Here is a 13,418-nt window from a genome sequence, read left to right on the forward strand (position 1 = left end):
GACACACAGACACACACACACACACACACACACACATACACACACACACATACGCAGAGATATGTAACCTGCAACCCTATATTTATGTGTGCACAGGTACACACACCACTATACACATGCAATGTACACAAACGTATACACACACACGCACATGTGGGCATTTAGCTGATGCACTTTCTCACGTCCACCTCCACACACACACACACACACACACAAACACACACACACACACTTAGGACATTGAGCTACTTCGACCTCCACCCCCTTTTCCCCTCCCTCGCTCCATCCACCTCTCTCTCTCTCTCTGTCCCTCGTTCACTCCCTCGCCTCACCTCGCCCTCCGTCACTCCGAGCAGAACCACACACACAAAAACCAGGTCAGCAACTTGTTAATATCATTATTGTGATATTTGTGAAGCGGCGGCGAGCGGTCGAGGAGCCTGCGTACAGCACGTGTTAAAGAGTGACAAAATAAAACTAATGTGTCTAATTTCAGCTTGATATTTCTCTGGCTGCTGAACTGTGTGGGGGGAGGTTTGGCTGATTGGTGTTGGGGGTGTAACGCTGAACTGGCCTGTTCCTCAAACGTTCCCCTGACAGAGTGTTTATGGAGTGGAGTTTGCTGTTTGTGTGATATAACACAGGAACTTTCTTCGCGGTGCTGACTCCATGACGGCTTATTTTTGGAGACAGTAGCAAGGATATTTTAAGAGAGTGAACTTGTTAAAGAGGGCTTGTCGCTGGTCACAGCTGCTGTAATGAGTTTCTTCCTCATGCTTCAATGCCACTTTTCCAGTGTGTCCAATTGGATGCCTTATAAGGAGAGCCGCAGTCAGTTTTGATGAGTAAGGACAACAGAGTTTCCTCTATTTTATTGCTCTTAAAAGCTGATTTTTTTTTCCATCACTAACATCGTGTTTTAAACCAACTAACCTGCTCTGGTGCAACAGGTTTTGTTGCTGTAGTTTTCTTTGCTGTTGTTTTATCTATATAAGCCCATAATGACCAATTTAAATAATTATAGTATCTGTATCTGTACTGCACTTGTCTGAGCAGCATGATTTTTCAAATTTCACTCAAACGTAACAGAAAAGCTGCAGGTTTGAAGCCGACGTGTGATGTGTGCAAAGAGCCTCTGAGCAAGACGCTGCATGCCTACCTGCTCCCTCATTATCCACCTGTCTGGTGCTGCTGCTACAGGTGCACCGCTGCTACCTGAAGCATCAGTGCTGGCACAAACCAGGGACTCAGACTTTTTACTGTGCTCAGTGTTTGAAGTGACATGTACCTAATGAACCATGATGAAAAATGGATGTGGTGCAACCATTCAAAACTAATCGATCATGAACCGTTAAAATGGGAAATCTTTCATCAAACCTAATTGCAACTGCAACATACATATTATTTATTCGGATATTTTCAAGTAATAAACCTCTAATCAGTGGTTCCTCAAACAGCTGATTTCCTCCAAACATGATTTTATTCTAAAGAACTGACCAGATAAAAAGGTTATATATAAAAATGATGCAGTATTTAGGACAAATCCATCAGAAAATACAGACTTGAATGTCTGTCTCAAGGTTCATAAATGTTCTTAAAACTGATGCTGCATAGAATATATTGTACATGAAGCATCTGGTTGATCATTGGGAATGATGTTTGGAAACATCTGACACCGGGCCTTCTTCAATACTTGCATGAAGTACCTTTAATACCTCAAAAAAGCAGAGTGAATTGTTTGGATTTGCTAATACAATGTGAATTAACAATAAAATATAAGGTAATTTTTCAGTTGTTGGATAATTTCTCTCTAAAATGAGCCCAAACTTGCTCCCTCCAGCTCGTTAGCTTGTTAACAAGACAGACGCTGATGTGGAAGTGAAGTTATGAGTTCTCCCCAGGGGATGTCTTTCATTTTTTGCTAACAAGAGAGAGGGCTGCATGTCATGTCTGTTGTCACCACATCCCGGTGGTACGTGGCAGGACAGCTGCTTCACTCGCCCAACAGACACAAAGGGTTTTAAGATTCAATTCATCGGCAGCGTATCTGCGTGACTTCTCCATGGCAGAGCTTCTCGGAAAAGATAATTGGTTATGGCTTGAACATGATGAGTGTCTTTGTGCCACTGAGGTTTCACAAAGCGCCTGAGAATAGATAGTGGGTTTTCTGTACGTGTTTGTTGTCGCATAACATCTCAAAATAGATTGTGATTGTGATTCTGCTATGCTAAGTGCTTTTATATTGCTTCTGTGTCCTAATGAAAGAAGTACAACAGACACCACAGATAAATGTGTGATGCGAGGAAGCCCTTTCCACTTCTGTGCTTTTTTTATACAGTAAGTTCACACAGAGGAAAGTTCTGAATCCTTGATAATAAATACATTTAATTTTCTGTTGTCTAAACCACAGTTACATTTTTAGATTTCACTTTGCAAAAACTACAGATGAACCATTTCTTTTAGTTCACAGTTACTTGGATTTGTGGAAACTTTCTGGCAATGAGGAGGTCCCACTCAGACCTGGTATTTAGATGCATTACTGGCAGATACTTTTGTCTAAAGCATTGTAAAAGTAAATGTAAAAGTACATTCCTCCAAAACCAGAAAGCTAAAAGCCTAAAAGCTAAAAGCCTTTCTGTATATGTGGTCAAATCACGTCTGATCAATCTAGGTTTTTACCCACATTGTAGGTGGTGGACCCGGTGGGCTTGTCAATAATCATTATGTGTCCAAGCTCAAGGAGACAGTGTTGCAGTGTTGTGGGATCTACTTATTTTTCCTCTGCAGGGATGTGGAGTTTTTCAAATAGTTTTTGGAAGTATGTTGCCAGCCGGCGCAGACTGCAATTATAACTAGTTGAAATCAAATCGCAGTGCGAGCTATAGACACCTCCATATATCGTGTAGCCAGTTAGAAGCAGTCTGCTTACTGCATGCATTTTCAGTACACATGCATTTATATGTCTTTACTTACTGAGATAAGATGAATTTTTATCCTGGTTTAAATCTGGTCTTAATCCTTGATGCAGTAACCTTAGCTCAGATTGTCTGTAGGACACTCAGTAACTGACCCTCTCTCATATCAGGGGAGAGGAAACATCAGTCCAGACTTTATTCTTTTGGCTCTTTAAGCATGAAGAACCACTTTTTTCGTCACACTCAGTTCTCTCTGAGATCTTGAAACTTTACTAACTAGAACTAAACCTATTTAAGTCAACATTTTATCATATTAATGTCATCAGGAAATTCTCAACCAACTCCATGGCTCTGTCAGCTGTGATGAGTCTTTCAGCCTATTTTGGCTTGTTTTTTCTGGCTCATAAACTATTCTCCTACAGTTTTTCTGGGTGACCTTCTCTGTGACTGAAGTTAGGTCAAGTTGTGCAAGACCAGACCATTATTACTACACAGTGCGAATGACTTTTACTGTCTCTTCTCTCATCTCTAGGAAGCCTCCCTTCTTTCACTCCTGACCTCTACCTCTATTGACTCTCAGTGGATGCACTTTTCTATCCATCTGCCGTACTCGTAATTTTCTTTTCTACATGATGATTCATTTATCAGTTTTGCAGCTGTCGTCCAAGCCGCCATTTTTTACCAAGCTTTTTATCAAGAGGAGGCTGATTCCTGCCTTTTCCTGCTAAGGTTTTCAGAGACATTGTAGAGTTAGCTTTTATTACCAATGAGACTTTTTGGGTTAAATTTTTTCTATTGCGCTTTTGATGGTTAGTTGTTATTATACAGTTGTTTTTTTCAGTTTTTATCTTTCTACCTCTTTGCTTTGCCACTTCCTTTCTGTCAGATACACTTGTACAACTTTATTTTACATCAACATTGTCCCATGCTGCTTTTTATTGTTGTCTTTTTGGGCACAAACTGAGAGTACACAACAATTTTTTGTTCCTGTCTTTAATATTTTTCTATTGGTGGAGTTTTGCCATCCCTGTAGAGGGTCACTCCTCAAAGCAAACTCGGTTGCCTAGGTGAATTCCACTTGGTCGTCTTAGTTGCTCTCCATTTTGTACAAAATGTGGTCTACGTTTTTTGTGACTGATGAGGAGGGCCGCACGCTGGGCCAGCAACCACCAGGAACAGTGGTAGGGCCTGTACCAGGGGGACCACCCCAGGGTCCGGTGGGTCTGACCAACCTGATGAGCGGACGCAGTACGTTTGGGGGAAACAAGCGCCGCAGGACAACGTCAGCGGGACACGCAATGAGCGAGGCCCAGGAAGGAAAGGTGACTGGCTTCATATTGTGTGAATGTGTGTTCTCCCTCAGGCTGCATGAAAGAACTGTGGAGCTAATGGAACCAATCAATCACACAGCTGCCTCTTCGGCTGGAAATCTGGCTGGTCTGCAGGGCAGGGAACACACCACCACAGCAGATGAATGACTTCTACTGTTAGAAAATAAGTGTTTGCAAGAGATCAAATGCAGTTCTTTGACATTAAGGAGATAACATGTAAGCTTAAGAGTGATCTGCAGGTGCCCAGCACGGTTGTAATCACTCAAAGAGAGCCGAGGCTTCAGACTCCTAAATTGGATCACTTTCTGACATGTGCCCACACATACACAGATTGTATCTCTGTACTTCAGAGGACCACCGTGGCATAAATCATTCCCTTTCCTCACACTCTAATTCTCCCCTTCAAACCAAATCTCTCAAACAAACCTGGACCAGACAAGTCCTCACTGTGATCATCTCAAACCGGTCCACACAAAGAGAGAAGCCCACCCACACATCTCCACTGCCTGTTGAAGGGTTGATATTTTATCTGTTGAGGACTTTAAAAACAACATGCAGAGATGATTGTTCCCCTTTGACTTGGTTACTTCCTCTCTGCACATTACTGTGGGATATCTGTTCCTAGCTTATTTTAATCATAGTGCTCTTGTTCTCTTTCTATACCACAGCACATTATGGCCCACTTCCAATGTTTAGCCCCTAAGGACTGAACTCTCTGAGACATTAAATGACGTCACAGACATGATTAATATAAGTGCCTAAGAAAAAGGATCTAAGGAATTAGACATAACTTTGTTTAATCGTTTTTATTTGGACAGAAGCTGGTGAAATGTAGAATCAGTATGAAATCTGTTGTAACAAAAATCCACACGATCACGCCTTAGAAATAAAAAGCTAGCCACTGTGCATACTACTGTGTAAACTTTTGTTTCCAGCTCCTTCAGTTTCTTTGATTTCACATTTCCCCTGACAGTGATTTTAACATTATTGTACTATGATTCATTCAGGTTCATTGCAGACTTACAGAAAATATGCAGCAAGTACTCAAGCATTTCCCTGTGTAACTTCAAATAACTGAGCCCCGGTAGACAGCTCTGAAACTGGCTGGTTATCAAACAACACCTTGACTCTGCATTGTGTTGCGTTATGTATATAATTGACAGGAGGCTCGGGTCTGTTCTTATACTGTTAGGAACATCATATATGTACTGGTCCCTCTTACAGATGTGCATCGAATTTTAGCCTGCTAGCGTATAAGGTATTTTAGCACCATGGTTAGCTTGTTAGCCTGTTAGCGTATAAGGTTTTGTGACACCACGGCTAGGTTGTTAGCTTGTTAGCATAGTAAAATACATCAGAACCACTTGTTACACTTTGTATGGGCGTGATAGTGTGGTGATGTGTTGAAATGCAGACAATATATTTATATGAATTGGCTGCCCACTGAGCTAAACATCTGGATACTGGATAAATGACAAGAGAATCATAAGCTTTACGAATTCTGTTATACCTGTTTCACGGTCGGGGCAGCCTGGAGTCCAGGCAAATGATTGCAGAAAGATTTTTAAACAACTCTTTAGCACAGTATTGCAAACTTTTAAGTGTTTTTCTTTGTGCTCTGTCACCAGATCAAGCTGGCGTTCTTTGTGGCCATCGTGGGCGTAGTCCTGACGGTGCTCGGGGTGGGGACAGAGTTCTGGGTGGAGCTGGCACCCCCGAAGAGTTTCTATAACAATCAGGTGGAACATCATAAAACATGGAGTTATTTTCTCTCACACACTCATATACTGTACATTTAGATGTTATTAACCTGTCTTACTTGGATACAAAAATCACAACCGAGCAGTAATTTCCTGTTAGGAATGAATCTCTGTTTCGCGTCTGGACTTTGTGATGGATGGAGGAAGAATATTACTGCTGCTCTCGTCTTAAAAAAACCTCTTTGATCTCCATTTTGCAGACATGTCTGACAGCTCACTATGGCCTGTGGAAGGGCTGCACCAAGACCCTGTGGGTGGCTGATATCGACCCAGAGAGAGAGAGCTGTGGACCTGCTGAACTGCCTGGAGGTGATTCAGAGATTTACAGACTGGTTGGTGGTGGATGGATATCTAAGTTTCATGATGACTGACTTGTCTGTGTGAGGGAGGGAGGTTTGAGCGGCTGATTGACAGACCAGCTGGCTGACTGGTCACTGGACAGCTCAGTTTGAGGAAGTTTTTTAAGATGAATGAGTGGTCTACTGGCTTTCTGGTATGACAAATAATGCTTGGCTCATTGTTTGAAGGCTGGCTGGCTGACTGCCTGAGTCACTGTTACATAGTCACAGTGAAAGACTGAGTCCACATTATGCTTTTGGGTCAAGTTGAAGGATGCATCATTGGATTTAGGAAGTCCTGAGCGCCTGGACAGCAGGTTTCTCTGGAATAAACAAGTGATTTACACGAGTTTAGAAAAATATAAACGTGCTCTGGCTGCACAGCCTCATGTTCCACTTGTAAGCTGCAGTGCAGGTTCTCATGACAGCTGCAAGAACAGCTAATGGACATAACCAACCAGTCCCCCAACCTCAACAACCATACAGGTCATTTTCTTTAACCCCCTGATACGATCCATAGGAGCGTCTCCTGAAATAAGTCTGTTCCAGACTTTGGTTGTCATGGTTACAATAATAACAATGAATGGTAATGGATGACAGAAACAACATAAACTACTTCTTTGACATGGGAATCGAACACCGCTCTCCTGTGTCATATTCCTGTGTTTTGTTGATGCTGTGTTGTCATCCATCCACCCCAACCTCCTCCTGATGTCAACTCTATAAACTACATCACCGCACTTTTCCCTTTGCTCCTGTCACAATTACTGCGACCCCTAGATGTCACCTTGCAACAAAACCTAACTATGGGTCATAATAACCTGCAGCACAGACGGCCTATGGGCTCGTTTGGAGAGTGGGACTCCAAATAATGCAGGACCATGGGTTGAAAATTAGATTCGGGTGATTTGCTTCAGACTTTCTTTGTTCGAGTATGAAAAGCTTTTTGCAGTCTTCCCTTTTCCATGACTCACCTGTATCATCTCTGCTTTTGAAGAATGACTCATATAAAAAACTAAACAGAGAGAGACTGGGAAAATTCCTCTGAGAGCTCTGTGTGTGTTTGTCATCAGTTTCAGGCAGGATACCTGTTTGATTTTCATCAAAGCAAGTGGGAGAGTTTCACAGGGTTTACTGGTTTAGAGAGTAATGAGGTTGTTGTGCGCCCTGGGACTTTCTGAGCATAGAAAGTGACAGAAAGATAATAGAGTAACTCTGGTCTAAACAACGTGAGGGAAACCTTCTTATTTGAAACTGTTCAGCCTACAGGACAGTATATATGTACATTATACCATGTGGCAGTTTCCTGTCCATGCTGTGGTTAACTGTCTCTGTCCTGGTGTCGCCCACAGACACTGTATGTCAGCCTATTCAACGCTGTTGATTTTATCATTGCATAAAATCATGTTTATGAGCAACAATGATCTCACAACAATGAAATGCCATCACAGAATTATAAGGGTTTTATCAAACCTTTCTATGTTGGCGCAGTTCAAACATGCAACAGTACTGTTAACCTCAGATTCCACACCAGCTAATTTATAAATGTTATTGTAGACACAAGTTAAAATTCATCCAAAATCTAATATATAGCATTTATGTTTTTTTGTGGGACAACCCAGTTCTGAGGGAACCAGAGGTGCAAAAGTACTAACTAATTTATGGGTTCTAGGACTTATTCCTGCAGTAATGTAAGTGCAAAACCTTACATATTGTAACTTTTCATTACTGCTACATCCCAAATAGATTTTAAATGCTGATTTTTGAGATCTATTATGTACAAAGTGGTCTCTGACTTTTCAAAGTCAAAGTCAAAGTCAAAGTCAGCTTTATTATCAATTATGCTACACATACGGGACATACAGCACAACTGAAATTACAGCCCTCTCGGGCCCACAGTGCAAAAAGGCAAGGTATGAAAAGATATAAAAATATAAAAATGTAAAATATAATGTAAACACTTTTACAAAAAAGACATTCAGTGACATTCAGAGATTCAGTGAAGTGATACAGTGCATAAATAATCATGACAGTACATGGCAGTTAAAGGTGAGGTAGTGATCCATGTTGTGTTTCTTTACGAGTCAGAAACCTGTGACAGCGTGAACCATGTTTTCCTTAAGGGATGAAGGTTCGCACATGCTCAGTGACCAGTGAGAGAAAAGTTCACTGTCCTTCTCCATTTGTAAAGTGGATTTAAATTTCGTTGAGCTGCGGGGACGACACTTTGAGGATGTGGCTTTGATCACGCTAATTAAGAGTGATGTGTGTGCGTGTTTTGCTCAAATGTGCGAGGGAACAGATAGAGGTGTCACGTTCTATTTGACGGCCAAACTCTAATTACTGTAACGCATCATCAGGACGGCAGAATACTAATTGTGCAGGAAGCATCGCATTGTCACCTTCAGCTTGTCATTGACGCTCACGGCTGATTATGTTTGATGGAGAATAATTGAAGCTAAAGTGTACAGGGGCTGAGAGAGATGTGGCTCCTTGAATTTCAATAAGATGTTCATCAGGATTGTCTGCAGCTAAAGCAGATTAGCTGTCAGTGTTTACGTCCGTGTCATTTACAGCGGCTGTTTCTCCTCTTGCAGAATCAAACTGCACCTACTTCAAGTTCTTCACCACGGGGGAAAACGCTGTGATGTTTCAGAAGACAACGCAGAAGAGTGAGTCATGCACCTCTTTCGGCTCTCTTGGCCTCTCTCAGCTGCTGTCCCACCTCGTCCGCCCACTCCCTCCTTTCTTTGCCCCTTCATCCTCCTCTTCTCCCGCTCTCCCTTTATTCTTCAGTCCTCTGTCTGTCATCTCTCTCCCACCTCTTCTCCTCTCGCCCTTCTCTCCCACAATCCATCCCAGTCTTTTTCTGTCCTGTCTCCCTTCACCTCCTCACCATGCTCTCTCAGGTTGGCCATTGTCTGCTCTGTGAGTGTTTGAAATCTATTCCGCCCACGCAACGTTCAAGTGTCTCCGAGCTGCCGTCTAACCTCTCATTTTGCTGGCAGCTCCATAATGTGCTGAGATCACACGGTGCCATACGGAGACAGACATACATTCAAATCTCATTGTTTGCTCACTGTCACGCTGTAGGCTTCAGTGCAGCCATTTAATAAATACAGTCATGAGTGTATAAAATAATGTATTAGGTAGCTTGCTTGCTTTTGTACTGTAAAATAAATTACATATATCTTGCATCAATAATTAGTATAAATCTTCTTTTGCTTGAAAATAATTCTATCACTGGAATGATGATGCCACAGATGCTAAAGCAAAGTTTTTATGCAGCTTATTTGTGCACATTTGATTGATAGAGACCAAATGTATGCTCCCTGCAAACAGGAAATAGAAACTTACTACGCAGCTATTAACCTATGCACTGAACCATGAGTGTGTGGAGGGTGTCTTTTTGTGTCTTTGTATAAAAAGTCTAATTCTGATTTAGTGTTTAACGTTTTCAGAAGTGTTCTGCTCTTTTCCCTCAACCACTCACCTTTTTTTCCATTTGGTCTCTGCACCTTCTAGCCCAACATAATCCTGGTTTCTTGGCCCAAGTCTGGCCCATAAACTGCCACATCTGAGCAAACTCTGGCTTTTATCCTCTATTGTTGGCTCACAGTCAGAAGTTTTTTTGTGTGCTGCCTCAGAATTGGTCCTAATATGGAAGAAGCATTTGACAACCATGCTGTATATGGGCCAGACTGGGGCCATGGAACCAGGGTGTATACTGGGCCAGAAGAAACTTAAGAAAGTGGCCCAAGTATTTTGCATTTTGCTACCTTAATCTTACAGTCATGATAAAAACATGGGTTCTTACTGAAGCACAAACATTTTCAAAGATTTTCTTTGCTTTAATTTGTACTACCCAGATCAACTTGACCTGACATCCGCTCACATCTTTCCATGGCCTTTTATGCAGTTGTGCTGCCTCCAAAATTTACTTTGTTGAAAGGAAACTGAACACACCTTCAGCAGCGTATTTGGTGCAACTTCCTGTTCAATTCAAATTTTGAGCCACATTCAAAGCTGCTGCAAATCTGTGACTCTACAGTTTCTCTCAAAGCCAAATTCTTTCACCAGCTTTGCAACATACAAGCTGTTGAGTGCAACATGAGCTGATTTTCTCTCACTCATTTGGACACATTTGACTAATAAAAAACTCCTGCATCACTCCTGTAAGAATTTATCTGCAATTGATTAGTAACAATTATTTCATTATTGCAAGTCACTTTTGTGAAACAGCTTCATGGCAGGTTTTGGATGGAAATAGCGTGTATTAATTTTAGCGTCTGTTCCGTGTTCAACATATGAAATAGTGTTACATACATCTGTCCTTGTTAAACACAAGTAAATTAATAAGATTGATTTCACCTCATTAGTTAAAAAACAAAAGCAGTTTCTATTATTCTGATTACTCTGACAGAGTTTATGAAAACAGCACTGTCCTCCTTACCTGTGCAGATCTGAACGTAGCGGCAGCCATGTTGGCCATGTTCAGCCTTTTCCTGATGGTGATGGGAGCTATATGCATCACCATGTCCCTCAGTAAAGAAATCCTGTTCTTCCTCAAGCCAGCGTCAGTCTGCTTCATCCTGTCAGGTCAGTGAAGACAGCAACACAGTCACAAACCTTTCCCATAATCTCAAAATAAATGTAGAAACGAATCGAAGTACACAAAGTGGAGATAACCTCTCTAACCTGTCTCTGCTGTTTCCTCTACAGGTATCCTGGTGCTTCTCTGTCTCGTGGTTTTCCATCAGTCAGTCCTGGCTTTGCTGGCCAGCGACCACACGGTTCCTCTCCACCATGAGCTGTCCTGGTCGGTGTCGTGTATCGGCTGCGCGGGGGCCGTCCTCATCGTCGGTGGGATCCTCTTCGTGCTGCTGGTGCTGCCCTACAGCCCCTGGCAGAGGTGTCTCCCTCAGAAGGACAACAGCAGCTAGTGGCCCGGAGGGGGTGTTGCACTTTAAGCTTCCCTAAGATGTCTTAGCAAACAGATTGCCTTTTCAGAGTATGTAATGGAGTCATGCATGTGCAAAATTCTTTTTCAATGGATCGCTCGAAGGTCCCATGCTCTAGTACTGTTACGTACTTACCAAAGAAAGAATATTCACTTTTCACAATAATATTATTTTCGCTGTGAAGGATGTTATGTTTTCACCTCTCAGCAGGATTATGCTGAAAGTACTTGACTAATTTGCGCTGAACTTGGTGGACGGATGGGGCACCGGCCAGGGAAGAACCCATTAAATTTTGATGCAGATCCGGATTATTTATTATGAATTCAATTTAAATTTCTCTGACGTCTGGTGTATGTTGCTTGACACTGGCCTTGATGGAGTTCTGTGATCTCTAAGTGCCCTTCTAGTTGTTAAGTGTAAAACATCCTCTTTGTCTTGTTAACTTCACTGCCAAGAAGGTGATTTTGCACACTATACATGTAAAAGTCAATTTGAGACGTTTGTTCTTTGATTTATGACCCTGATGTTCATCCTGTTAGCCAACATGGAGCTAGCTTGGTGCTAAAACCTCCAACACCATATTATAGCAAACTATACCTTTTAGTGTTATCAAATTTGGTAATCTTAATGCTTAAACATGTTTGGGAAACAGTCCTGTATTGTCTTACTAAATATCCTGCAGGGTTTGGAGGCAATTTACTGTTTACTGTTTGTTCAATAAAACCACAAGACCTTTGCATAATGCTAACTAATGTTTTTAATACTAGCAATTCCACCTCTTTGTTATGAACTTATTGTCAAACAATACTTAAGTCAACAGTTTTGATGTTATCTTAATTTGGTGTAAGCCTAGATAGCATGTTAGCATTCAGCTAATCAGAATGATATGAACCATGTAAAAAAAAAATCAATATTCAATGTTGGCTAGTTACTTTAGCTACCCCTATTTAAAGAGTACATTAACTTTCATATGGATAATTTAAAGCATTAGCTCATTAATCTGAATGTGGTAACAGTGGTTAAAATAGCCAAAGTTTTAGATTTTCAAATGAGACATTTGTTGTGGCATTAGCCTACTAAAAAACAGCCCCTGTCTGTTCACACAACAAGACGACCATTAACACCCACCAAAATAAAACTTACACCAAATGAACAGTTTATTGTCCTCCAATCTCAGAACCTCATTTTAAAACCAGTTCATTCTAAGTGATATGTGAAAAAAGCGATATTACGTTTGTCCTCCAGTGCCTTCTCTTCTGCAGTGCTGCCTTTTTAATGTCTATGTTGGATGTTTTGTTGAGCATCAGTTAACATTGAGATAGACTTTAATTAGCAATACGTCATTTTCATTTATTTCACCCTATATATTTTTTATCTGTCTGCTTAAAAGCATAATTGTAAACACAACTTTTTATCAGTCTTTTTATCATTATAATACACAAGCGTTACATAGGAAGTAGGCTACTACATACATTGTGAGAAGAATATATGTTTAATATTTTAAATGGAGTGTAAGGTAATAACTTTATCAAGTGTTCGACAGGCACATATGCCTCAAACACTGTAAAAACTGATAGTGGAGTAGAAGCTACTGTGTTTAATGAGCTAAAAGTGTGAGACGCTGCCATGTTTGTACCTTCAGTGTTTTTCCTCCGATGATTTGTGCCAGAACAAAGTGCTTCTCTGTGCCTGAATGGGCGGTGAACCGTCTCTGCAACTTTTTTGAACTGAATTGATTGAGTATGAATGACTTCATTTTATTATTAAACATGACATGAATATTTAATGTCATCCTCTCTCAGGTTCCATTTCTCTCTTATTCTGCACTCTCAACACGTTCTCAGCTTACAGTCACCACCTCCTCAAAAGCTGCTTTTATGAACCATCCCACTGACTAGCTGCATATTTGGTATGTCCTCTTTGGGCTTCTGTACATTGGTTCTAAATGCTGCATATGAATGATACAGAAGTATAATAAACTATTACACCTTTTCAGAACTATAGTCATTATTTTGAATTATTTATTATTGAAATATGCTCAAATCTCTTCAACTGAATTATTCTAAAACAACACAAGATATGAAGTCCATTTGCAGATCTGACATACAGAGCA

The 13,418-nt window shown here is 41.1% G+C and overlaps 1 protein-coding gene across 3 annotated transcripts; it reads left to right on the forward strand.

The window, feature by feature from the left end:
- Nucleotides 1-258: 258 nt before the first annotated feature.
- Nucleotides 259-13,096, forward strand: LOC139633874 (voltage-dependent calcium channel gamma-6 subunit-like). 3 transcript variants are annotated; one of them, XM_071499895.1, is made up of 7 exons: nt 259-377; nt 3,448-4,237; nt 5,875-5,985; nt 6,207-6,315; nt 8,942-9,016; nt 10,806-10,943; nt 11,067-13,096. In XM_071499895.1, exons 2-7 carry the CDS (start codon nt 4,028-4,030, stop codon nt 11,285-11,287), a joined length of 864 nt encoding a protein of 287 aa, XP_071355996.1. In that variant the 5' UTR covers nt 259-377; nt 3,448-4,027; the 3' UTR covers nt 11,288-13,096. The 3 variants fall into 3 exon arrangements, with proteins under 3 accessions (XP_071355996.1, XP_071355995.1, XP_071355997.1); XM_071499894.1 differs by having other exon boundaries at nt 331-845; XM_071499896.1 differs by lacking the exon at nt 259-377 and having other exon boundaries at nt 852-4,237.
- Nucleotides 13,097-13,418: the final 322 nt, after the last annotated feature.

Source organism: Trachinotus anak, unplaced genomic scaffold (assembly GCF_046630095.1).
Source record: "Trachinotus anak isolate AG129_WGS33_773 ecotype Australia unplaced genomic scaffold, CSIRO_AGI_Tana_v1 ptg000016l, whole genome shotgun sequence".
NCBI classification, from domain to species: Eukaryota; Metazoa; Chordata; class Actinopteri; order Carangiformes; family Carangidae; genus Trachinotus; species Trachinotus anak.

Bases quoted from the DNA above. Each gene is read 5' to 3' on its own strand.
- LOC139633874 (XM_071499895.1), top strand. From the start codon at position 4,028: ATGTGGTCTACGTTTTTTGTGACTGATGAGGAGGGCCGCACGCTGGGC. The intron at 5,986-6,206 runs GTGGAACATCAT...TCCATTTTGCAG, and splicing joins AGAGTTTCTATAACAATCAG to ACATGTCTGACAGCTCACTA. The intron at 10,944-11,066 runs GTCAGTGAAGAC...TTTCCTCTACAG, and splicing joins AGTCTGCTTCATCCTGTCAG to GTATCCTGGTGCTTCTCTGT.